The sequence below is a fragment of the Arachis ipaensis genome, chromosome B6 (assembly GCF_059453495.1).
Source record: "Arachis ipaensis isolate K30076 ecotype BB chromosome B6, ASM5945349v1, whole genome shotgun sequence".
NCBI classification, from domain to species: Eukaryota; Viridiplantae; Streptophyta; class Magnoliopsida; order Fabales; family Fabaceae; genus Arachis; species Arachis ipaensis.
Window position 1 is genome coordinate 98,938,248 of NC_142441.1, and position 27,519 is coordinate 98,965,766.

The window sequence follows — 27,519 nt, forward strand, 5'->3', positions numbered from 1 at the left end:
ATTATATAATATTTATACTAAAATAAATAATTTTAAAACAAAAATATTATTATACAATATAAAAAAATTATTTTAAAAAGTTTTAATATTTTATTATTAATTTTATTTTTATATATGACTTCAAACGAATTTAATTTTATCCAAAATATAACCTGAGTTCGATCTTAAATTGATATCGGATAAAAATAACAAATATAAATCAATCCTACCAAATATGTCTCAGATCAACCAATTAAGATTGATTGTTGAGTGATTAGTTTATTTGTCCATTTAAATATATATTTGACGTTTGAATCTTATCTTATATACATAGTAATTTATTGGTCATCAACGACATAATAATCTTCGAATTGAAAGATACTATAAAAAATGTGTGTATATACAATAATTTATTAGTCATCATTAACATAATAATGTGTGTATAAATTCTAATATAAAGATATTTTAATGACTATCATGATTATATAAATATTATGAAAGTCACTTCTTTTACATTTTGATATATATTTTTTATTTTTTAAATTAAAAGGTATTATGTTAATTTTTAATAATACTTTTTTAAAGTATGATAATTACTGTAATCACTGTAATATAGTTATATATAATATATATATATATATATATACTTCGGGTCAGGTAAGTATTTCAGGTCGGGCCCGAATTTTGAGTTTGAAGTTAGAACTTGGAAGCTTACCAAAAACAAAGTTGGAAGTTGGAAGTAACAAGGCACACATATGAGAACCCCATCTTAAAGAAGACACGTACGTTTGTCACATACCATACGAAAGAAGCCTCTTGTGTATGCGACGTGTAAACTAATTTCCCACTTATTCCCACCCTCCAACCCATTGCCTCTATTCCACACACTTCATACCATTTCAAACACGCTCCACCTTCTCCAATTTCTCTCTTATTTCTTTCACAAACCCAAGTTAAGATTACAACACATCAAAGGAAACAAATCTTCACCTCTTTTTATCTCCCACTGCATGAAACAAGACAAGAACCCTCCTTTCATGGCTCACCAATCTGAAGCAGACCAGATAATTCCTTCTCAGCCATTGGAACCTAAAGATCATCATGCCAACATGGAGCAGCAACAAGAAAAAGAAGAAGAAGAAGAAGAAGAACACAATAGCATTGATGCTAGAGAGAAATATAAAGATAGTTCCAAAGTAACATCACAAGACCCTTGTGCTTCGAAAATAACGGAGAAGGAAATAGGAGTAGCAGCATTGGAGGGAGAGGATAGTGGGCGTGAGAAGCTGAAGAGGCATAGAATAGAGGTAGCTAAAAGGGTTTGGATTCCAGAGATATGGGAACAAGAGGAGCTCTTAATGGATTGGATAGATTGCACTGCATTTGATGCTTCTTTGGTTCCAAGCACAATCACAACCGCACGTGCTGCTTTGGTTGAACAAGATCGAAGAAGAACAACCAAGGCTACTGCTGCTTCTGCTGGACTAAGAATAGAGAACAGGTGTTAGAAACATTTTTTCCCCTCTCTTTTTCTTTCTCTTTTTCTTTTCTGTATTATTCTGTTTAACCACAACCATATATTATTCATGATGGAATTGAATGGTTCATTATTAATGTTGTCTTTCTATGATATAATTGTATTCTTTTTCCGGGAGGTTGAAGATCTGAAAAGCTAATTAACTAAAACTTTCGGAACTACAATAAATAGGATGATTAAATTATTTACTTATATTTAACTAATTTACCAAATATCGCTCTTGATATTCATGAATATACAGGGAAAATTTTTTTTTTTTATTTGAAAAAATAAAGTATGATCTTTTATTAATAATTTTTATTTTTTTAATTAAAAAAATTGAGAGAATCTATTCTCGAATATATATATATCAAAATGAAAAAAAAATTATTTATAAAAAATATTAGATGACTATTAAAAATTAATTATTTTTTATCATCAGTTTACTATTAATATTTAAAAGTATTGAATAAAGTATGTTGTTAGATAAATAACTAAAAAAATTAGACTAAATAAATTAAGTTAATGATGATAATCAAAAACAATAAATTTTAATATTTTTTAATTTTTTCATTATTTATTATGAACTTATATCTTCAAAAAGAATGAATAAAAAATAGTTGTCCAACTAATCTATGTTATTAGTTATTATTAGGTGGGACGGAACTCAAACAACCATTATCATCACATAAAACATGTATGGAATGGTTATCTAATATCACAACTATATTTTAATTGTACAAGTAACATAGTTATCTCAATATATTAAGGAAAAGTATAAGTAATTAACAATATTTTTGAACAATACAGGAATAATGTGAATTAATAGGGTTAAAAGAATAAATTAATTTTAAATTTAATTAGTAGCATTAAATTAGAATGTAGTGTATTTTTATTTGATTGGTGGTTATTTATGTTGTTCAAGATGGTCATTGTTTAACTCAATAGGAGCACTTTCATTAAAACTCTCAAAGTTTTTTTTTTTTTATCGAAAATATGGAGATATCATTTGAGTTATAACTTATTAATTTTTAATGTTTGATATATAAGGCCATATATAATTTCATATAAATTTCACCATATTTCAAATTATTCTAGTAGATTTAATGTTAGTTATTAAAAAGAATAAGTTCCTACAAGACTACATACATAATTTTAAAGAAATCAAACCAGTTCTAAAAGTATATTTGGACAGATTAAAAAAATTATCATTTTTACTAGTAAATATTTAAAATACTTACAAAACTACTTGTAAAAAATGAAATTTATATTGTATTTATGAAAGATTCGTTTTATTCGACCAAATACCAAATAATTATTCTAAATTTTTAGATTACTCTTGTAATCACCACCACTACCACCGTCAAAACCTCCTCTCTAAATGTCAGCGATTCTGTTTTTTTTTTTTTTAAATTAAGAATGAGACTTGAATGCACAACCTCTAAATTAGTATAGAAAGACCATGCTATTTGAGATATAACTCGTTAGCGTTTTATGATTCTGTTTATTTTTAAGATTTTCAACATTTTAATCTTAAATTCTTAATATTTTTAATTTTAGTCTTTTTTTTTATGTTTGATTTTTTTTAAGCTTGATTTTTCTTATACTTCTGGTGATGTTGTAGTTGTTGTTTTGCTCCTCACCACCCATGTTGAGTATTTACCAGTGATAATAATAATAATAATAATAATAAGGGTTTAATTGATGTCTTGGTTATCAATCGGTGCAGCTCACTTCATATATAAAAGGAGATTTGGTATGTTTGCTTTTGGGAGGGAAGGCTAGAGTAGAATGGTGGCGTTCAGAGTAGACGGTTTAACTGTGGAAGTAGTAATGATGACGAAAGTAATTCAGGATTTTTGAGTAATTTTTTATATTTGAATATTTTTGTAGAACAAAATTGGGTATAATATTAGTTTTATTTTTTTGGATAGTTTTTTTTTTTTGGTGACTTTTCTGGATAATTTTATTAGCATTGTAAACATTTATAGGTAAAAATTATAATTTTTTTTTGAATAAACAGTAATATGCGAGTTTTTTTATATATAAATAAAATATTATATCAATATGCATAATTTCTATATTATTTATATATTTAAAATCTAAAGCATATCTAGAATTTAGTAGATACAAGATAAATATACACATATTTTGAATGTAGTACTTTTAAAGATATGACAAAGTTTGAATACATTGATTTAGATACATCTGAAATCTGGCTCGTTTGATAAATTGAATATAGAATAAAGTAACAATTATTTTATGATAATGTCGGACTAATTAGTTTTTAAAAAAAAATTACTAATTTAATTTTTTATGATAACAAACAATGAATATGTTATGTTTTCTATTAATTTATTACGTAAAATTTAACAGTAGTATTTATATATACCTTTAATTATTATAATTTATTTATTTATAAAAGATTTTTATGCAGATAATAATTTTTGAATAAAATTTTAAATATTTTGATAGAATTCGTAGCACATAAAAAACAATTAATTAAAGTTATACGAAACTTCAAAAAATAATAATATTTTACTGTTTAAAATTGCAACTATACGGCTTCTGAACAATAAGAAAATTGCAATTCTCCTCGGCAGATTAGCGAAAAGAGCGGTAATGCGCGGTGGTTGAGCATGAAACACGACGGTGCACCGTTGACAAGGCGATGACGACGCTAGAGAGCTTCGTTGTCGGCGAAAATGGCTGCATGCTAGAATAAGGGGCAGTGAATAGCTGCGGTGGAAAAGGATTTAGATTAAGAGAGGGTAAAATTAAATAAAAAAAAATAAAGAGTGAAAATATAATCAGTTATTCACATTGTTCACATCTCCTGATTTCTACCTAAGGACACTCATTAGTTCGAGTTCGAAATTCTTAAGAATATAGTTGTTCCTTTGGTCTTGAATATATCTAAACGACTGTACATTCGAAATGTGTGGTTGTAATTTTTGTACTGTGTATGTGTGAATGTGGGTTCTATGCCTATGCCCTATAACCTATCAGGCTATCACTCTATCTCTTCAATCATCCTCATATATAATATTAATTAATAACACTCATCATCACCTGCAAGCAACGGATTTATATATTTTTTTATTTGTGATTCGACAAAGGTGTTTGAATTAAATGATAAAATAAATTTTGTATGCAATTTATATTATTAGGTTATTTATTAGAATCAAATCAAATAAAATCACATCAAGCATTATGTTATACATTTTTATATTTATTTACAAAAATATATGTCTAAATATTAGAAGTTAGCTAGAATTTATATTCATCCAAGTATTACTCTTGCTTAAATCTTTTATTATTTAGTACGCTTTTTAAGTAGCACCTTTCCCTGACATTTTAATTGGATTTGATGCTTTTACGAAAATTTAATTAATCAAATTAGAAGTTTTTCTTTTATACGTTATTATATATGAAAAGCAAAGGATTTGGATGAGAACAGTTATTATACACACATAATGAGTGTCTATTTCAGAAAAGAACATTGGAAACATGGATGAATATATGAATAAATAAGATTTACAGCACCGAACACACATACACATCTCGAATGCCCAACATCCTAGATATGCTCAATTTACTAAATGAGTCAAATTTCAGGTGCATTTAACATCAATGCATTTAAATTTGTTTTCATTATGCAGTGCGTCTAAAATACATTATTTATTTTTTATCCACTGCATTTGAGATGTATTTTAAATTTTAAATTCGTAAATAGTCCAGAAATTGTACATATGGATAAACAAAATATTTATTTCATTTATGTATAAAAAAATCCCAGTGCTATGCGGGGAAAATAAATCTCTCTCTCCCTATATATATATATAATATATAACTAAAGGCCACCGAAGTACATTTACCAATTGTTAAGTTCAAAAGAAAATGTCTAACTTTACAATGCTCAATATTATTATTGATGTTGCTCCCTCATTTGTTAGTACTGTGGGCAGTACATGTTCGCCTTCACGGAATATACTAGTGACTAAGGTTGTGCATGGGCTGGGTGAAATCGGGTTTGATGTGATCCAAACTCGACCCGAAATATATACCGGGCCTATTTATTAGACCCGAACCCGGCTCTAGACCCGATGAAATCTATACACTTTCGGGCCACGATTATACTGGGTGAAAACTGGGCCGTCAACATTACATTACTTTGATACCTTCTTATAAGCTAGCATACGAAAATATCCGAATTTCCAAGACTCCAACCATTATTTGATATGGTAAAATTCACTTAGAAAAATATAACAAGAACCAACTCTTCTCTAAAATTAAAGCATAACCATAATCAATACTAATATTGTCTAATAATACCAAATATTTAAATCAATACAAATAACACAATATTATGCATTAGTCTAAAATCTTATGCATTTTAAACATAAAATATTAACTTATAGTCTTATAATAACTAATAACACAAAATATTAAGGTTTACAATACTTAAATTTCACATAAGAACAGCCATCATCCATCACTAATAACACAAAATATTAAGTGTGTATGATGACCGGGCCGACTTCGGGTGGCTCAAGCCATAGCCCGGACCCGACCCGAAATAATGATCGGGTCTATTTTTGAGACCCTTACCCGACCCTAGACCCAGTGCAATCACACAAAAATAGTCCCTAAAGTGTTCGAGACCGAGTCAGACCTTCGGGTCGGGCCGAGCCATGCACACCCCTACTAGTGACTAGTGATAAAAGTGGTTTTGCCCCTGCTAAAGAGTTTTTATATGTATATGGCAGAATTTAAACTCTTAAAATTTAAGTAAACTAACGAACTAACCACTAGACTAATTCAAATTGGTTCATAAATCTTTACCACTCATCCATTTATGTATATATAGTCAATAACTAGCTTTCGAGGCCCAACACGAAACAAGTATGTTTTGAACATTTCTTGTGAACATTAATGGAGAAACACCATTAACATCTTTAGGTAAAGGGAAAAACACTACTCGGACCTTTCATTATCAATTTTCTTATCCATCTTATTTTCCACTACAATTAAGCGGTGTTCTGAAAAAAGGTATGAAGAAAAAAGATCATTTACAAAATAAAGTTTCTGATAAAGAAATACATGACATAAAAATATAAAATAGTAAAATACCTATTGGCTATTGCTAAAGTATTGGAAGTTTCGTCAGCAAAAGATGTCTCGCACTACCAATGTGGGATGATCATTGCACCACATCAAAAGTGATTCTTCTTCCTTTCCATGTTAGATTTAACAATGGGATCCATTCCTTTCCATGTTAGATTTAACAATGGGATCCATTGAAACCAACTTGAATTGATCAAATAATTAAATCACTAATCCGTTTATGCAGGTGCCAAGATTTTAAATCTCATTACAAACAGCAAACTCTTAAATAAAACTTTGATCTACGATAAATTAATTCTTAACTTGTCGGATTGAAAAATACCGTAAAAAAATCCAAAGACAAAAGACAATGGGGTCCATTGAAGTAACAGTACTTATGGTACTAAATCTAGGTTAGTTTATTTTCAAGCATTCAAGAGCAAAAATGGAAGGTTTACGGTTATTTCGATTTACAGTCACATAGTACTCCTGGGCCTAGCATCCCTAAGGAAAAGAAAGGGGGAAGAAAAAATATTCCTTATCTATATTAAAGAAAAAGAAAAATAATAACCGAGAATCTGCAACCTAGCACTTCTATTAGGCTTCAACAGCATAAAGTTTTGCTACTGATACAGCAAAGGTGCAAAACTTGAATCACCTCTGTGACACTACCTCCCACACCTTGATTGTCCCATCATCACTCGCAGAGGCTAATAGCGGCTTCTCCTGTTTAGTATGCCACAGCAAAAAAATAGAATAAAATAAAATAAAAAATGACAGATGTAAACAACAGATTAGATAATCACATAAAGCAAAAAAACCTGCTGAGAAAGCTCACCATTCTTTCATATCAAGTTTTTATAAGCTTATGTGTAGAAGAAACAAGGTGGAGGATCAGTTACACCCCTCTACTTTGGTGTTTGGTCATCCATTTTCTTAATACCATTTTGACATACTGTTAAGCAAATGGTTGAGATGGAATATTTATAAAATTTATGTAATGTAATTTATTAAATAATGTAACAGTTTGAAATTGCACATTTATTCTTTTAAATTTCCCTCACTGTCTCTCTTCCTCTGGCCATTCCCTAGCCCCCTTTCTTGATTAGCATGTAGATCGCTTCAGCAACGAACCACATTCGGGTAAGGAGTTATCACTTTTCAGTATCATTCAAACAAGGGCAAGAAAGAGGCACCACAAGGCTTTAGCACACATCTAGCATCAGCGGGAAATGGGATTTGAGCACATAATAATACAAATAGTGACTATCCTTCAATCTTCCCATCCGTTAGCTTCTTGGGTTCAAACCAAATTTTTTTTTTAGAGTTACTAAACATGTTTATGGTTATGGTTCGGCTGCAAGGCATAGAATACTCAACAATACTTTACACTCAGACCAGTGTGCACACAGGGTTATTTTTTGGCGGTAGCTGTGTTAAGTGTCCAACACAAATAACTCAATCTGATTAATTCAGCAAATGTACACAGGAAATAGAAATAGAGACAAAATGCTCAACAATCTATTCCATTGTAATACGAATAGCAAAGCTACCAAAGAGAATCACTTTTGGTTGATTCCATTAAAGCAATGTCCAAGAATCTTACCCCAGGGCTCCATTGCACTGAATTTATGTCCATATCATGGGCCTTTTCCTTCTTCAGCAGCAACTTGTACAGAGGACCATCCACCTATGTCATATACAAGCAGCAAATTAGGGTCAAATTTACCCTACATTCTTGATAGAGTAGATGCATCGATTCTGTCGTCTTTATCCTTTTAGCATTTTCATACACAAAAAAGCATAATCTTATACAGTTTGCATTTTTTCCAGGTACTTGGATTTCAATATACATATGGCTGTGTCCTTTAATGTTGAGGTTTACAAAACCGTTAAATGAAAAGGGTCTGATGCAATTCCACAAAGCACGGAGAAATGACAAGGAAGATTATCATATTAATAATAACAAATTAACGATGGAATCTGTCTACTCCAAATAACTAGTAATCCTGAACAATATTGAATTATAACGCAAGATTATCATGCTCAACTCTTAAAAATGAACATAGTTCAATTAAAAAATCAATGCAGATAAATGATGTTGCAAAATATATTCAACAGTAAATCTGTTTGATCAGTGTTCTCTGAGCTTAATGAACAAACATTTGGCACTAGTTTGCCAACTTGATTGCAAAGTCCTTATGGTGGCAAGTACAAATAGCTCAATAAGTCCCATGTTTATCCATGTGTGCAGAGAATCAACTACAATAATAAAAGGTCCGTGATTTAAAGGAAATATTATGGACAAGACAAAGGGAACTTTTAATGAATGACATGCAAAGATTTAATGTTACCTCTTTTTGGGCATGTTAGCTACTTACAAAATTTATAGTGTATGAGGATAATAATATGTTCCCAGGCCCTAGTGGTACCACGTGAAAATCACATGCCTCAAATAATCACCTACTTGTATTCAAAAGTTGAAACAGCTTATGAATGTTTCAGTTAACATTCTCAACTGTAGTTCTGTATTTAAATTATGGACTACTAGACTAGCAAAGTAATAACAATAATAAATGACCTCCCTGCATCCAGATAAGAGAAATTCATCTCTTAGGCAATAGGCAAACATAATATATATACACACTAAAAAACACAATAAAACGACATATGAACTCCTTTAGTTAAGGATAGATGCAAGAAAAATTGGCATACTTGACTTTCATTGTCATCCACAAAAAGACGTATAGCATCATCGGCAGCTCCACTAGCAAAGATACCTTCTCTGTTACATGAAAACAAAATGCAAGATACCGATTGATCAGATTTACATAACTAGAAATTAATTTAGGGTGCACTGGTTATCTTGATGACAAAATATAGTGTTTGATTTATTTTTCTTTCAAAAAAAAAATAAATATGAATATGAAATTATGAATCAGTAGAATATATCATAATGATATATAATAAAACTTTTCCAAAAGCAATGCAAATGAAACTATGACTGACTAATGATTGGACAGAGGGATTAATCAGAGAAATAAAAGGATCTGGATAAATACCAAAGAGTCAAATGAGAATTTCATTTTAGTTAACTAATACCCAACTACCTTGACCAATGAACAGAGAAAATTGTCCGATCATGATACCCTGTAAGAGTGCAAAGATGTCTCCTGAAATTCCCAAGAAGAAATAGGAATCAAATTTTGAAATGTACAAAAAGGAAAAGGTATAATAGAAGACTAATATGTCACCATTATAATCATTTATGCTTATTCTTCATTTGCACAAGTTCCATAATAGGATTAGTAACCCAAACTGATCTAGTTGCAGAAACAACTAAACCATATATGTTCATGTATGGTTTATATATGTAGTCAAACTTCCCATTAAATATCCAGGAATTAGAAAATCTCATCAAATGTTGAATACACATTCTGGTAATCCATATCTGGGTGGGAAAGGGGAACATCTAGCAAAAATGTTACTTACCAATGTCTGAATCCATCACCAGATTGCATCCCTATATTTTCTGATTCCCATATCTTAAGCGTAAGATCATCACTGACATATAAGGTCGAAATCAAGAAAATGCTACATATTTTTTAGTATGAAGATAAGCAGGAAACAATTACACGATGAACAAGAGAACTATTTCACTTACCTGCAAGTAACCATTTTATCACCACTGACATTGAAAGAGAGTGCCCAAACAGTTGAAGTATGACCACTGACAACAGTTGTATTAAAATATTGACATTAAAAATTTTCCATAGAATACAGGAAAAAGGATCACCAATCATGTATTAAAATTTAAATTTTAAAGAGAAGAAAAACATGATGGAAGATGTCAACAAATATTACTTATTCGGTTCTCCTATTGTTTGAATGCATTGCCAATCGTCACTATCACCTTCATCTGCCCAAACCTGGAAGAAAAATTGATTGCTCTATAACATTATCACACTGCCATATCCTATTCATTTACAGTGGAAAACAAGCAACAGTAAGGCTAGAGGAGGACCAACAGCAAAACTTGAATGCAAGAGCCATTACAACATATTGAATTACCTTAATAGTGTTATCATAACTACACGAAAATAAGATATCCATTGTTGGATGCCATTTCACCATTTTCACATCTTGGGTATGTCCTTGCAACACTGACACACACTCAAATTCATTCCCTGGCAGCACTTCCCATATCCAAACAGATTTATCTCTACTACACGTTGCAAGTAGGTTTCCAGATGCATTCCAAGACACACTCTTCACTTCGTGTTCATGTCCCTGCCAAAAAAATCACATGTATGTCAATGCAAAAGATTTTTTTTCTTTTTTGAACACAAAAGGAAAAGGAAAGCAGCAACAATCTAGTAGGACATAAAACATCCAGAAGAACAATAATAACGGAAAATAACTGAATTGGAAGCACTAGCATACCTCCAAAGTGGAGACACACTCGTAATCACCCCCAACATTCTCCCATATAGCTGTAGAGGCATCAAAACTTGCAGTGGCCAGCAGCTTACCAGAAGGTGACCAAGCACACGACCGAACGGTTCGAGTGTGCGGCTCATCCAAAACCGCCTGCATTGCATCAATCATCACACTGACACACTCGTAGCAATAAACATAAAACATACAATCTCGATCACCAAATTAAACTCTAACCAAGCTTAGTCACTGAATATAAATCTCTCAAATGTTAACTGCAATTGGATTACTCTCGATCACATTATTCAATTTTTTATTATAATCAATCAATCAACCAATCAATTGAAAAACAAATAATAATAGGTTGATCAAAGAGTAATGTTACTGAGTTGCTGCTAATTAATATGTAATTCAAAAAAAGGAAGAAAAGAAGAGATATGCCTTGGTGGACCAGACACCAGAAGAGAGGTTCTGTTCCCAGATTCGAATAGTTTTGTCGCCACTGCAAGAGGCAAAGAGGAGTGGGACACCGTTGTGGCCGGTGGCGGGGTTCCAAGCCAAGCTCCAAACCCTATCAGTGTGGCCTTCAAGTCTCTGAACTTCCTTTAGTTCCAACCTCTCCATAGTTTTCTTCAGTTCTTCTTCCTTTGTTGCTGAGCTTTTCGCAATGGGTTTTTCCACGTGAACTGCACACGCTGGGAAAAATACCCAAAAGTAAGAACAAGAATTAGCGTTAAAACTTGAAAGGCAGTAAGGTGGCTCCCTTAAAAGGAAGGGCAAGTGAGAAAAGTTTGGAAGATTAATTATAGAGAAAAAAAGCAGTGTACCTCCACCTCTTTAATGTTTTGGGGATGTGCAATTTACCTCCCTTAAAATCTATCTATCTATCTATCTATTCTATTTCTTCTTAATAGGAGACTGCTTCATGATTCAATGCTTGATAAGTGGCACCTAACAAAAGCAACAAAAAATCAATCGATTGAGATTGAGATTTAAAAAACAATATCAAACACAAACTAAAGATAGTGAAGCATATCCAGAGATGCATGTACAGTGGTGCAGCCAGTGGCTCTAGCTCTTCCTATAAAACATTTACACAACACACAGAATAACTTGATTATATACTAGATAAAGAGAAGACAAAAAAAATCACTTTAAGATTTTACACAGCATACAAACAACTTGAGCACATTGGATATAGAATTTTGAGAAAGCAAAAAGTAATCACTTTTTACATTACTTAAAAGTACTCCTGATAACATGATGGTCGATGGACACACAAGAGTGGCAAAACAAACCGTCATAATTATTACATGGCATACAAAGAATACATTGGGATGCTGCCCCACATTAATATAAGTGTTGCAGCATTTTTCTTAATACAAAAACTTATAATTTAAATACTAATCGGCAGTTCAAAAATCTTTCCGGCTGCTTCTTGAGTTATAAATAAGAAGCAAAGCTATGTTTCTCACACATTATTTCTTCTCAATTATACTCGTCCTTTTAATTTCTTTTCTTCCAGATCTCTTTTCATGGAAGGGGAGAAGCACAAACATTTAAGAACTGGTGGCAGTCAGATCCCCACATTAACAAGGTGTTTTCCAATGGATGATCTAAAAAGAAAGGTAAACCATCATTGAATAATTACATCTTAACTTTTAACTTCTTTGCATATGTACATACAACATATCCTCATATTATTCATTGTAGTGGCAAAATGTTTTTTTATTAACATATTCAATTTGAATTCTTATTTTACCATAGTGATTAAATTTTTTCTCATGAAAGGATCTGTGTTAATTTTAAACACCCTAAAACAAAAGGGCCAACTCAGAAAATTGGAACCTTAAGTATTGAGAAGTGAGCAAGAGTATGTGAACTGTGAAAGGTGAAGCATAAGATGTTAGATCACGTAATAACAAAGAAAACTTATTAGTTTTAGTTCAGTGTTAGAGAGTGCTAGCAAGTCAACTTTCGACTTCTAACACAAATGGGTCTATATAAAAGGTGATCAAGGTGTAAACATCACATTCAAAAATATCTCTTAGTTCCCTTTGGCCTAAACTAGTTGTGAGATTTAGTTATAGTTTTGTTTCCCCTTCATGGTTAAAAAGAGTGTCCAAAGAATAAGGAGAAAAACTCAAAAGAAGAACAAGGTCAGGAAACCCCTTTTTTCAGAATAAAAAATGTTAACAGTTTCATTAGCAGTACACATATAACCCCTCCTCCAAAATTATTTTTCCATTAAACTCGCCTATTTACATATTTAGAGGACCATTGCCTACTGAAAATTACAAATACACCTTACTCACTTCATAACAAAAAAAGATTGAAATTCAAGATAAATGGTGTCTAAATGCCAAAAATGTTGATGCACAAAGGGGAAGAATGACAGCAAAATGCATGCAGAAGCTCAACAAAATAGGTTACAAATCAATATATCCTGAGTTCTATGCATGGCTATCTCAAGACTAACTGCTTTTAAAATTTAACTATAACAGTTGTTTCTGAAATTAGCAGACTATAAGCAAGGGGAAACACATTTAGTCATATGCAACAGAATCCCATGCTGAATCAATTGCAAGTTGCTTGAGCACAAGACACTTTGGCAGTTTGGCTGGTGAAATGTCATAAAACAAACATAGCTCTGACATACTTTATGACTTTGGTAACTTTGCACATAATTTTTTGTAAAAATAAAAAATTGAGAAACCAAAATTTGCTTCCAAATGTGGTTGGTTATCAATAGAAAATGCATGAATCAATCAAAGCAAGCACTATGCAATTCGCATTTCAAACTAACCACATAAAATCTTATTAACGTTTTTAGTTATTTCTTTTCCAAAAACTTTATCTTCAAAAAATGTGGCTGGTGTAGCAAACCGACTTATGATACTTTTAAAAATTTCTTCATCATCTGTAAAATGATTTATGTCGAGATGACAGCAAAAAACTCAAGTCCTAGAAATTAAATTAGTAACTAATTTTCTCATCTTGGGAACCATTTTATCCATTTTGTTTTCAATGATTGAGATACATATCAGATACATTAAACAACAATACTATTTAAAACGTTGCTAGGAATTACTTAAGAGGGAACTAACATGTGAGAATGAAAGAGAATGGAGCTTCATATGAAGCAATTATTTACAGTTCCAACTACAGTAATTCAATTCTCGAACACTCTGCATTATCAGACACTCTTGAATTTATCTCAGTGTCCACAAAATCAACTTGGAACCTGGGTTACTATTTCATTACGCCAGCCTTATGCAATTATCAATCTTGAATTTTATCAATCTTCATTTAAAACGGTATCACTTTAATTCCATGGTAAGCACAGATGCAAAGGTTGAATATTCATTTGATTAGATGTATTATGGCAAATTGATTTTTTACATAATAGAACGGTATCAATATATTTTATTATTGTTTTTGATAAATAAAATGACAAGATCAACATTAGAGAACAAAGTCTTAAAACATACAAAAAATGCATCATATGTTCAGAGTGTAAAGACATACTTCCACAGTACCAACAGAATCCCCTTCTCTATATTACATAATTATCATAGAATTTCTAAAAAACAAAGACCTCTTACAGATGAAATACCACAACTCTTCTTATGACCATCTTCCAACTTTGTTGCGTCCCATGGATTAGGTGACTATCCCCAAACCCAGTCCCCATTATCTTAATCAACTAAGCACAAAAATAACATTAAGAGTCATATGAATCACTTTATTTGATATATCTCAATAAATTCATTTGCACAAACCACTAATTCCAACTATAACAGATCTTCCTTTTCCTCTCATAGTTCTTTCATTCTTGGACAAATTTTGCCAATAAATAGACCACACAATTTGAGTATTTGACAACTACATCTTAGCAACGCACCACAAATATCATGAATCAGTTTAACATGAACCAAACCTTAGAATTGAAGTAACACAAGAAAATCACAAAGTGAAAAGCTAGAAAAACATACATTAAAGGCTATGGGTTGCGCAGTGAGCAACAGATATGGAACGAGCAGCGACCAAGTGCAGAACTAGACCAGAAGAGCTGAAAGGGTGCGAAGAGAAGGAAACAAAGGGAATAAAACAAAGGGAAGCAGAATAAAACAGGGACAGAAAGGAAACAAAGGGAAGCAGAACCAGACCAGAATAACAGAAGCAGAACTAAGTTAGTTAGTTCTATAGATTAGGGTTGGCTGATCGAGACTATAGTTATCACAACCGAACTCATTCAATAGATTACAGGCTCACCCAGTCACAATTAGATAAATATAAAAAAATTATATTTTCACTACTTACCAACTAATTATGAACTAAATTAATTAATTATATATTTTCACTATAAAAATCCTAGAACAGATTCAATTCAATTGAAAGGTCCATTTTTCATCTCAGGAAAGAGGCAAGCATAAAAAGGAAAAGGCTATCACATCGCAATACCTAACACTAAACTCACATCATCAAATTTGTAATTGTTTTTTGTGCTTATTCTCCTCGCAGTTTTCAATTTTCATGTACTATTATTATTCTGCCATAGACCTATAACTGATCACTCATACAGAAAAACCCTCTCTTCTGACAAAAAAGAGCCCCACAACAAAGTTTTTGAAAAAAAAATTAAATACGAAACAAATAAAAAATGCTCACTCGATTGACTAGAATACGCAGATCAGAGTCACCCAGAGCTTCCTAGCACGAACAGAGGAAGATTCAGAGGAGGAGCAGAGGCAGACGGCCAACCCGAGCACGGCGACGGCGAAGCAGAGGACGGAGACGAAGAACCAGAATACGCGCTGACCCGCACCTGCGACGGCGACGGTGACTCAGAGGCCGAACCAGAGGATGGCGAAGGCTAACGGAATAAGGAAACACGAGAAGAGGCAGAAGACGATGGCACACGAACCAAGGGCAAGCAGATCCAGACGAGAAGATAGGAGGCCGGAAACGGGGACCAAAGCCACGACGACACGCCAGCAACGGAATTACTGACTTGTGTGTGGCAGTCAGTGTGTGAGTGTTGGCTGTCGTGACCAGGAGATGTGAGCGAGACTAGAGAGCTGAGAGACGAGATGAGATTGTGTGAGGAGGACGAAGTGCGAAAGCATGAGTAATTAATTACCCATATAATCGGACACTTTTGGTGTCTCTTATTTTAAAATATTATAAATTATGGTGACCGACGTGGAATGTTAATTCGTAAGTATAACCCATTTTGTATTGAATTTGGATCTTCTAAATTTTAAATTTGTACTTTAGAGAGTAAAGTGTGATCTTTCTTGAATAATTTTTCTCTCATATTTATTGTTGGTCTCACTTATAAAATAAATAATAAGAGATCACGAAATTCAAATTTTAAAAAATCTAATTTTTTTTGTATTTATATGTGTAAGCTGAATAAATTAATTTTTATAATAAAATATAAAATATTTTTTTAAAAATTTTAAAATAATTTTTAAAAATTTAAAAATTTAAAAATAGTCTCTTTTAAATATTTTAAAATTCAACGTCTTATAATATTTTTATTAATTAAAATAATAAAATATTATTAAAAATATATAATAAATAAAAATAATAAAATATAAACTAAAAGATAATTTTATTTATTAACTCCCACCGCCAATAGTAGATTGAAGTGAGTACCTCCTCTTGTCGACTCTAAATTCATGGTAGCATGTAAAAAGCGATAAAGACATGTTTTTCTCCCAGTTTTTAGTCTTTTCCTGGTCCTAATGCTAATGGACTAGTCAACATACCTGGACCGGAATGAGTACATTGATGTAGAGAAAATAGGATAGAGTCAGTGTGCCGTGAGTGGAAGGAAAAACATATTTTCTTTCTAGGAGCAGGGCATTCATCGCTTCTCTTTTTTTTTTTAAGCGGGTATATTATTCACAGTCGTGCTAAAATAGTCATAAAAAATAATAGTGTTTAATCATTAACTTATGATACCTATATCGAAGTAATGTAATAATAATAATAATAATAATAACAAAAGTGTCGTGGATCAATGTGCTCTGCTAGGTTTTTAACTTAACAGAATTCCTATGTCGTCAAAGTCAACGTTTTTTACACATATCACAATTTCATTCCTAACTCAAAATCATCATACAACGCAGGTTCTTCTCTATCCTTTTCTCTTGGCATTACCTCCTTAAATCATGGAAGAAAGTGGAGAGAATTTAATTGTCTTCGTTTCTTTGAGTAATAAAGAGAGGGATGATGTAATAAATTGTCAGAGGAGGATATAAAAGGGCTATTCACAACTGCATTAATAGTCTGGTTAGAAGACTTTTTGCTAATAAATCATTTTCAATTGGAACCACAGATGGGGCGCTTAAAGCAATTTAGAAGAGACCGATATTATGAGAATTGAAAAAGACTCTCCATGACTTTTTCAAGGACTATGCTCTCTATGTTGAGTGTTAGAAAGAGGGGGTATGCATTGGAGAACAACTAATCAATGAGATACTAATATGGGTCCAATTTTGGGGGTTCCTGAAACCTTTAAAAGCTGAAGGTTGCTCGAAAGCTTGGTGAAGGACTCGGTAAGATTATGGATGTGGGACTGTTTGATGTTAAAGGGAAAGAGACACGTATCATCAAAGTAAGGGCGGTTATTGATGAAAATCGATCTGTAAAAGACTCTCTTAAGGTCCTGATAAGTTTCCAATTGGAGTGGCGGTTCGGTATGAAAGGATAGGTAGCGTTTGTTTTGAGGTACTGAGACAGAGACTGGGAAACTAAGACTTAGTATCATGTTTGTTGGTTCAGAGACTGGTACTAAACTTTCTGTCTCTGTCCCCAAAATTTCAGTATTTCAGTACCTCCAAAAAGTAGAGACACAGGGGACTAAAATTTTTAGACATAGAGACTGAAATTTTAATAATATTTCATACCTAAAATATCCTCATTTCAATTAATTAATTCCAATTTTACCCTTTGTGCAAATAAAATTAGAGTTTCATTCTTGTTTCAATTTCTGTCTTCCACTTTGCACCAAACAGAATACTGAGATTTATTTCAATTTCTATCTCTTAATCTCTGTCTCGCAGTCTCAGTCTTTTCGTCTCTATATCTCTACCAAACGCTACCTTAGGGACAGTGTGTATGTACTATACAACTATAGACCATGTTATGTGTTTTTGGAGGATATAAAGAAAAATAGGTTAAGAGAGGATAAGATAGGAGAATGGATCAGAGCTGATCAAATTGGTATAAGGGTGGAGAATAAGGAGGATGAAGGGAAAAAGGGAGAAAAGAACTTTCAAGCAGATCAGTCCCTTCGCAGAAAGAAACCGCTCTCAAACCGCCTGTAGATGGATTTTTAAACTTGAGTGTCAAAGACAAAAAAAAAAGGTATGATCAAGGAGTCAAGAGTCCTTCCAGAAACAAAAGACATAATGAAGAAAAGAAGAATGATAGGAGTATAGAAGATGATGTGGTTATAAGCTCGAATCAGATTCAGTTGGGAGGAACAAGTAGTTTCCAAACGAAGCATGCTATCATAGGGGTCCTAACTGAAAACTGCATACCAAGTACTCCTGCTGATGAATACTCCGTCAAATATAAAAGGTTGAAATAAATGGCTATATCAAACCATGGAGGGATGAAAATGCTGTTCGAGACTAAAAGAAAAGCAAAAGATGAATGGGAGATAGTTTCAGAATCATTAACTGGAGGAATTATTAGAGATATGGATCAAGAGATGGTGGAGGGTGCCAACCATTCAGTGGCACCCAATGCACCATGAGAGTCTTAATGTGGAACTTTTGGAGTTTTGAGAGACCTCTGACAGTCCACAATCTTAAAGGGATGTGCCAATCCTACTCCCTCAAGGTGGTTTTTCTCTATGAAACTAAAAACCTATCTCGAATGGTGGAACATAAAGTCAGATCATGCGGATATCAAAGTTTTATATTAGTGGACCCGAATAGAATATCAGGAGAAATGGCTCTATTATGGAACCACACATTCTGTTTTAAAACTCTTTTTCCATAATTTCTTCGGTTAAAGATGAGAATAAGAATGTGAGTTGGGTGGTTGGAATTAACTTGAGCATTAATAAGCTGACTTGAATCAATCAATTCGAAGAACTCTCTTCTTGACTTCAACAATTTGAAGGTAGCTCTATCATCTTAGATGACTTCAATGTAATTATAAATTATAGAGAAAAGAAGGGAAAGAATATGAGGTCTGATGCCTCCATTGAAAATTTTAATGGTTTCATTGACAATAATCAATTGGTTGATCTTGGGATGATAAGACAGCGGTTCACATGGTCAAATAGGAGGGCTGGAGAGGTGTTAATTAGAGAGAGGCTTGATCGTTTTATGGTTGAAATGGCTTGGAGAGAGACTTATGCAGCTGCGGTGGTAAGAAGATTATTGGAGAATGGTTCAGATCATGCTCCTCTCTTACTTGATTCGGATCCTCTAAGATGGTCTACCAAAAGAAGATTTAAATTTCAAGAGCGGTGGTGTGAGATGGAGAATATAAGGGCATTGATAACAGAAGTTTGGAGTATGGAAGTTAATGGCTCATCTATGTATGTTTTGGCACAGAAATTGAAGTGTTGTAGGCACCGTCTAGTACAGTGGTAGCAGTGATGAGCGGATAATTTATACGCTTTTTGGCATTGTTTTTACATAGTTTTTAGTATGATTTAGTTATTTTTTAGTATATTTTTATTAGTTTTTAAATAAAAATCATATTTCTGGACTTTACTATGAGTTTGTGTGTTTTTCTGTGATTTCAGGTATTTTCTGGCTGAAATTGAGGGACTTGAGCAAAAATTTGATTCAGAGGCTGAAGAAGGACTGCAGATGCTGTTGGATTCTGACCTCCCTGCACTCGAAATGGATTTTCTGGAGCTACAGAAACCCAATTGGTGCGCTCGCAATTGCGTTGGAAAGTAGACATCCAGGGCTTTCCAGAAATATATAATAGTCCATACTTTGCCCGAGTTTTGATGATACAAACTGGCGTTCAAATGCCAACTTTCTGCCCTATTCTAGAGTTAAACGCCAGAAATAGGTTGCAAACCAGAGTTAAACGCTAGAAACAGGCTACAACCTGGCGTTTAACTCCAAAAAGAGTCTCTACACATGAAAACTCAATGCTCAGCCCAAGCACACACCAAGTGGGCCCGAAAGTGGATTTCTACATCATTTACTTATCTTATGTAACCCTACTAGTTTAGTATAAAAACTACTCTTAGTGATTTATTTTATATCTCTGGTTAGTCTTTGAATAACTTGATGTTCAGAGATCACGTTTAGGGGGCTGGCCATTCGGCCATGCCTGGACCTTCATCACTTATGTATTTTCAACGATAGAGTTTCTACACACCATAGATTAAGGTGTGGAGCTCTGCTGCTCCTCATGAATTAATGCAAAGTACTATTGTTTTTCTATTCAATTCAAGCTTATTCCTATTCTAAGATATTCGCTTGCACTTCAACATGATGAATATGATGATCCGTGACACTCATCACTATTCTCAACCTATGAACGCGTGCTTGACAACCACTTCCGTTCTACCTTAGATCGAGCGTGTATCTCTTAGCCTCCATTCCGAAAGATCGGAGTCTTCGTGGTATAAGCTAGAATTATTGGCAGCCATTCTTGAGATCCAAAAAGTCTAAACCTTGTATGTGGTATTCCAAGTAGGATCTGGGAAGGGATGACTGTGACGAGCTTCAGACTCGCGAGTGTTGGGCGTAGTGACAGATGCAAAAGGATCACTGGATCCTATTCCAACATGATCGAGAACCGACAGATGATTAGCCGTGCGGTGACAGCGCATTTGGACCATTTTCACTGAGAGGACGGGAAGTAGCCATTGACAACGGTGATGCCCAACATACATCTTGCCATGGAAAGGAGTATGAATGATTGGATGAAGGCAGTAGGAAAGCAGAAGTTCAGAAGGAACAAAGCATCTCCATACGTTTATCTGAAATTCTCACCAATGAATTACATAAGTATCTCTATCTTATTTTCTGTTAATTATATTTTAATTATCAAAAAACCTTATAACCATTTGAATCTGCCTGACTGAGATTTACAAGGATGACCATAGCTTGCTTCAAGCCGACAATCTCCGTGGGATCGACCCTTACTCATGTAAGGTTTATTACTTGGACGACCCAGTGCACTTGCTGGTTAGTTGTGCAGAGTTGTGAAAAAGAATTGAGATTATGAACGTGCGTACCAAGTTTTTGGCGCCGTTGCTGGGGAATGAACAATCACGATTTTGTGCACCAAGTTTTTGGCGCCGTTGCCGGGGAATGAACAATCATGATTTCGTGCACGAAGTTTTTGGCGCCGTTGTCGGGGATTGTTCGAGTTTGGACAACTGACGGTTCATCTTGTTGCTCAGATTAGGTAATTTTATTTTATTTTTTTAAGATTTTTATTATTATTTTCGAAAAAAAATATATTTTTTATTTAGTTCTTCAGAATTTTTAAGAATGAATTCTAGAGTTTCATGATGATCTGTTGAAGTCTGGCCGGCTGTTGACAAATGAATTTTTGCCGGTATAGAAATTATCAAATGATCAATCGTAGTATAGTCTAAACCGACGCAAAATCCTTCATCAAACAAATCTACAATCTATATCCGAGAGTACTAGTCTCCCGAGTCGTTCTCCCTTGGAATTGCCAAAGTGTGCATCTTATTGATTTAGTAAGCCTTGTTGGAATTCTTTGAAGGTTTTAGCAAAGTAATGAGAAACAAACAATCAATTATCAAAAGACTTGGCTTAGGGTTGACATTAGAAATTCTATTCTTATAGTCCATTCAATGTTGACAACAATTAGGCCTTGCTTCATTTAGTTATCCCCTAGGTATAGAGGGAGGTCAAATGAAAGCAATCAACTTGAGTCACAAGTCCTAGCTTCACCTTATGGGAATCTAGCTTTAGTGCACTCCAAGCCAACTAGCAATCCCTAATTCCAAATCAACTATTGATACAACTATTCAACTTCTTCCAAGGACCAAACCCTATGCCAAGTGTGAAAATTCTACTCCATAGCTAGTGTTGTCATTTTATCAAACATGTGATGAGCAAGAAGGAAAGTCATAGTAAAATGAGATGAAAAACCGAATTGAAAGTATTGCAACACAAAGATCTAACAACAAGTCTCAAAGAGTAGCAATGAAAATCGAATTCTCAAAATAGAGACGAAATCCGAAATTACAAAGTTGAATTCTAGATCTATGAGAATTGATCAATTGCATCTACTACTTGAAATTGGAGAAGAAAATCTATGACATGAACAAAGTGGAGTGAGAATTGTAATGGATCTCACCAAAAAGTCATTGAAAATTCAGAAATTAGATGAGGATGAACCCTAGTGAAGCTTGGAGTCTCCCTCTTCTTCTCCCCAAAGTGTAACTAACTCTCCTCTCCCCAAAAAAATATCTAGATCTCAAAAATGAACTAACTAAGTGTCCTTAACCCTTGCTCCTTTGGTCTTCTTAAGCTTTTCCCGCCAAGGTGTTTCCCCAAAAGTGGGATCCTTAACTGCCTCCACGCATAAGTCACGTGACTTCTTAAAAAATCATATTCGCGAATCGGCGCGCACGCGCAAGGTACGCGCACGCGCCGTTGAGACGTCTTGTAATGTGCGCGGAGGCGTGATGTACGCGTGCGCACCCATGAAGATCCTGGCTTAGCCGCTTCTCAAGCCGGCTCTTGGCTTTGGCTTCACGTTGCCCTATCCGCGCGGGCGCGCCAAGTGCGCGCACGCGCCCATGCGGAAATTTCCAAAGCTTAATCCTCATGCTTCCTTCCTTTGTACCCGTCTTCCTTCTCTCTTTCGGTCCATTCCTACTCTATATCCTGAAACCACTTAACACACAAGTCACGGTATCGAATGGCATCAAGAGCAGATTAGAAATGTATCTATTTTAGTGCGAAATAAGCATGTTTTCATTCATGAGGCGAAACTAGGAAAGGAATGCAAAATCTTGTATTTTCATATAGAAAGTGTGTGGAATCATTGATAAAACCCCTGAAATCAGCACAAGATAAACCCTCAAATTGGGGTTTGTCAGCTGTGAAGCCATGTTTAACCTTTTGGACCGAGGTTTCAACTCATCATCATAAGAGCTTTTTGATTTTTATCAATTCAGCTGTTGTATGCCTGATTTGTATGCTAAAGCTTGGCTGGCCATTGGCCATGTCTAGTATTTTGGACCAGAGCTTTCACTAAAAGCTTGGCTAGCTAGTAAGCCATGTCTAATTCCTGGACTGGAGCTTTAGACTAACATTGCATGATTCCTGGAATTCTCATTAAAAATTTTGAAATTCTTATTTTTCTTTTTCCAAATAATTTTCGAAAAATACAAAAAAAAAGTTAATAAAATCATAAAACCAAAAAAAATAATTTTGTGTTTCTTGTTTGAGTCTAGTGTCAATTTTTAAGTTTGGTGTCAATTGCATCTTTTTAATTTCCTAAAAATTTTCGAAAATTCATGCATGTGTCCTTCATAATCTTCAAGTTGTTCTTGATGATTTTCTTTGTTTGATCTGTGCATTTTCATGTTTTGTGTCTTTTCTTGTTTTTCATATGCATTTTCAATTTGTTAGTGTCTAAACATTGAAAATTTCTAAGTTTGGTGTCTTGCATGTATGTCTTTTCTTATAAATTTTTAAAAATATGTTCTTGATGTTCATAATGATCTTCAAAGTGTTCTTGGTGTTCATCTTGACATTCAAAGTGTTCTTGCATGCATTGTGTTTTGATTCATAATTTTCATGTTTTGAGTCTTTTTGTTATTTTTCTCTGTCTTTTTAAAAATTCAAAAATAAAAAAATCCTATCCTTTCAAAACTTTTTCAAAGTAAAAAATCAAATCTTTTTAATTTCCTTTTCAAATATTTTTCAAAATGATTTTCAATCATATTTTTTTCAAAATCAATTTTAAAATCTTTTCTAACTTCTTATCTTTTCAAAATTGATTTTTAAATCTTTTTCAATTAACTACTTGACTTTTTGTTTGTTTTACTATTTCTTATCTTTTTCAAAACCACCTAACTACTTTTCTCTCTCTTATTTTCGAAAATCACTAACCTTTTTTTCAAAAATTTCTTTTCATTAACTAATTGTTTTAAATTTCAATTTAATTTTATTTTCCTTCTTTATTTTCAAATTCTTCCCCCTCTCATCTCTTTCTATTTATTTATTTATCTACTAATACCCCTCCTCCACTCAAAAATTCGAACCCACTCTTCTCCTCTGTGTTCGAATTCTTATTTTCCCCTTCTTCTATTCTTCTCTTCTTATACTCACATAAGGAATCTCTATACTGTGACATAGAGGATTCCATATTTTCTTTTCTGTTCTCTTCTTTTTCATATGAGCAGGAACAAGGATAAGAACATTCTTGTTGAAGTTGACCCTGAACCCGAAAGGACTCTGAAGAGGAAGCTAAGGGAAGCTAAGGCACAACTCTCTGGAGAGGATCTGACAGAAATTTTCGAAAAAGAAGGAGACATGGCCGAACCCAATAACAATGCCAACAATGCAAGGAAGATGCTTGGTGACTTTATTGCACCCTCTTCCAACTTCTATGGAAGAAGCATCTCAATTTCTGCAATTGGAGCAAACAACTTTGAGCTTAAGCCTCAATTAGTTTCTCTAATGCAGCAGAATTGTAAGTTCCATGGACTTCTAATGGAAGATCCTCATCAGTTTTTGGCTGAATTCTTGCAAATCTGTGACACTGTCAAGACCAATGGAGTTGATCCCGAGGTCTACAGGCTTATGCGTTTCCCTTTTGCTGTAAGAGACAGAGCTAGAACATGGTTGGATTCACAACCTAAGGATAGCCTGAACTCTTGGGATAAGCTAGTCAGTGCTTTTCTGGCCAAATTCTTTCCACCTCAAAAGATGAGCAAGCTTAGAGTGGAAATCCAAACCTTCAGACAGAAGGAAGGTGAGTCCCTCTATGAAGCTTGGAAAAGATATAAGCAACTGATCAAAAGGTGTCCTACTGACATGCTTCTAGAATGGAGCATCATAAGTATATTCTATGATGGTCTATCTGAGTTGTCAAAAATGTCATTGGACCATTCTGCAGGAGGATCTCTTCATCTGAAAACCCCTACAGAGGCTCAGGAACTCATTGAAATGGTTGCAAATAACCAGTTCATGTACACCTCTGAGAGGAATCCTGTGAACAATGGGACGCCTCGGAAGAAGAGAATTCTTGAAATTGATACTCTAAATATCATATTGACTCAGAACAAAATATTGACTCAGCAAGTCAATATGATTTCTCAGAGTCTGAATGGATTGCAAGCTGCATCCAACAGTACTAAGGAAGCATCTTCCGAAGAAGAAGCTTATGATCCTGAGAACCCTGCAATGGCAGAGGTGAATTACATGGGAGAACCCTATAGAAACACCTATAATCCTTCATGGAAAAATCATCCAAATTTTTCATGGAAGGATCCATAAAAGCCTCAACAAGGCTTCAATAATAATGGTGGAAGAAACAGGTTTAGCAATAGCAAGCCTTTTCCATCATCTTCTCAATAATAGACAGAGAATTCTGAACAGAGCCATTCTGGCCTGGCAACCATAGTCTCTGATCTATTCAAGACAACACTAAGTTTCATGAATGAAACAAGGTCCTCCGTTAGAAATTTGGAGGCATAGGTGGGTCAGCTGAGTAAGAAGATTACTGAAACTCCTCCCAGTACTCTCCCAAGCAATACAGAAGAAAACCCCAAGAGAGAGTGCAAGGCCATAACAATGACCAACATGGCCGAACCTGGAGAGAGTGAGGAGGACGTGAATCCCAGTGAGAAAAGCCTCATGGGACGCCCCCTGGACAGAAAGGAGTTCCCCTTTGAGGAACCAAAGGAATCTGAGGCTTATACAGAGACCCTAGAGATTCCATTGAACCTCCTTCTGTCATTCATGAGCTCTGATAAATATTCTTCCTCTGAAGAGGATGAAGACATCACTGAAGAGCAAGTTGCTAAGTATCTAGGAGCAATCATGAAGCTGAATACCAAGTTATTTGGTAATGAGACTAGGGAGGATGAACCCCCCCTTGTTCACCAATGAACTGAATGCATTAATGAGGCAGACATTACCTCAGAAGAAATCGGATCCCAAAAAATTCTTCATACCTTGTACCATAGGCACCATGACCTTTGAGAAGGCTTTGTGTGACCTGGGGTTAGGGATAAACCTCATGCCACTCTCTGTAATGGAGAAACTAGAAATCTTTGAGGTACAAGCTGTAAGAATCTCACTAGAGATGGCAGACAAATCAATAAAACAGGCTTATGGACTAGTAGAGGACGTGCTAATAAAGGCTGAAGGCCTTTACATCCCTGCTGATTCCATAATCTTAGACACTGGGAAGGATGAGGATAAATCCATCATCCTTAGCAGACCCTTCCTAGCCACAGCAAAAGCTGTGATTGATGTTGACAGAGGAGAGTTAGTCCTTCAGTTGAATGAGGACTACCTTGTATTTAAGACTCAAGGTTCTCCTTCTGTAACCATGGAGAGGAAGCATGAAAAGCTTCTCTCAATACAGAGTCAAACAAAACCCCCGCATTCAAACTCTAAGTTTGGTGTTGAGAGGCCACAACCAAACTCTAAGTTTGGTGTTGAGAGGCCCCAACCCTGCTCTGATTGTCTGTGAGGCTCCATGAGAGCTCACTGTCAAGATATTGACATTAAAGAAGCGCTTGTTGGGAGGCAACCCAATGCTATTTAATTATATCTATTTATTTTCCATTGCTATTTTATGTTTTCTTTAGATTGATGATCATGTGAAGTCACAAAAACAACTGAAAAATAAAAAACAAAATGAAAAACAGAATGAAAAAATAGCTCACCCTGGAGGAAGAGCTTACTGGCGTTTAAACGCCAGTAAGAAGCAGCAGACTGGCGTTTAACGCCAGAAAGAAGCATCTAGCTGGCGTTAAACGCCAGAAATAAGCACCAAACTGGCGTTTAATGCCAAAACAGAGAATCTACTTGGCGTTTAATGCCAGAAATGGGAGAAAAGCTGGCGTTAAATGCCAGAAACAAGCAGCAACCCGGCGTTTAACGCCAGAAGTGCATTCCAAGGGCGTTTTGCACGCCTAAATGGAGTAGGGATGTTAAGTCCTTGACCCCTCAGGATCTATGGACCTCACAGGATCCCCACCTACCCCACCTCTTCTTCTCTCCTCTTCACACCCTTTCATAACACTTTTTCCCAAATACCCTTCACCAATCACTTCCATATCTCTTCCCCAAATACCCTTCACTACTTACATCCATCCATTCTTCCCCAAAAACCCCACCTACCTCTAAATTCAAAATCCATTTCCCTCCCAAACCCAACCCTAATACACGAAACCTACCCCCCATAAACCCCTCAACACTACTTCATTTTCACACATTACAAACACTTCTCCCCCTTGGCCGAATACACTCTTC

The 27,519-nt window shown here is 34.3% G+C and overlaps 2 protein-coding genes across 10 annotated transcripts; one reads left to right on the forward strand and one right to left on the reverse strand.

Annotated features, from left to right (window-relative positions):
* Positions 1-852: 852 nt before the first annotated feature.
* LOC107648271 (uncharacterized) lies at positions 853-4,278 on the forward strand. 2 transcript variants are annotated; one of them, XM_016352205.3, is made up of 2 exons: positions 853-1,480; positions 4,099-4,278. In XM_016352205.3, the coding sequence occupies exons 1-2, from the start codon at positions 990-992 to the stop codon at positions 4,130-4,132; spliced, it is 525 nt and encodes a 174-aa protein (XP_016207691.1). In that variant the 5' UTR covers positions 853-989; the 3' UTR covers positions 4,133-4,278. The 2 variants fall into 2 exon arrangements, with proteins under 2 accessions (XP_016207691.1, XP_088345841.1); XM_088489715.1 differs by lacking the exon at positions 4,099-4,278 and adding an exon at positions 3,225-3,416 and having other exon boundaries at positions 853-1,482.
* Positions 4,279-6,981: 2,703 nt separating this feature from the next.
* EMB1345 (Transducin/WD40 repeat-like superfamily protein) lies at positions 6,982-16,245 on the reverse strand. 8 transcript variants are annotated; one of them, XM_021104571.2, is made up of 13 exons: positions 15,710-16,195; positions 15,034-15,110; positions 11,866-11,989; positions 11,480-11,733; positions 11,045-11,191; positions 10,673-10,891; positions 10,466-10,530; positions 10,266-10,331; positions 10,094-10,165; positions 9,712-9,774; positions 9,317-9,386; positions 8,208-8,291; positions 6,982-7,327 (listed from the first exon to the last, which is right to left on the reverse strand). In XM_021104571.2, the coding sequence occupies exons 4-13, from the start codon at positions 11,660-11,662 to the stop codon at positions 7,256-7,258; spliced, it is 1,041 nt and encodes a 346-aa protein (XP_020960230.1). In that variant the 5' UTR covers positions 11,663-11,733; positions 11,866-11,989; positions 15,034-15,110; positions 15,710-16,195; the 3' UTR covers positions 6,982-7,255. The 8 variants fall into 8 exon arrangements, with proteins under 8 accessions (XP_020960230.1, XP_088345839.1, XP_016208148.1 ...); XM_088489713.1 differs by having other exon boundaries at positions 11,872-11,989; positions 15,710-16,159; XM_016352662.3 differs by having other exon boundaries at positions 11,480-11,724; positions 15,710-16,159.
* Positions 16,246-27,519: the final 11,274 nt, after the last annotated feature.

Bases quoted from the DNA above. Each gene is read 5' to 3' on its own strand.
- LOC107648271 (XM_088489715.1), top strand. From the start codon at position 990: ATGAAACAAGACAAGAACCCTCCTTTCATGGCTCACCAATCTGAAGCA. The intron at 1,483-3,224 runs GTTAGAAACATT...CAATCGGTGCAG, and splicing joins ACTAAGAATAGAGAACAGGT to CTCACTTCATATATAAAAGG.
- EMB1345 (XM_016352661.3), bottom strand. From the start codon at position 11,662: ATGGAGAGGTTGGAACTAAAGGAAGTTCAGAGACTTGAAGGCCACACT. The intron at 9,387-9,711 runs GTAGTTGGGTAT...TTCATGTAACAG, and splicing joins TTCTCTGTTCATTGGTCAAG to AGAAGGTATCTTTGCTAGTG. The intron at 7,328-8,207 runs GTAAGATTCTTG...CATACTAAACAG, and splicing joins CAGTGCAATGGAGCCCTGGG to GAGAAGCCGCTATTAGCCTC.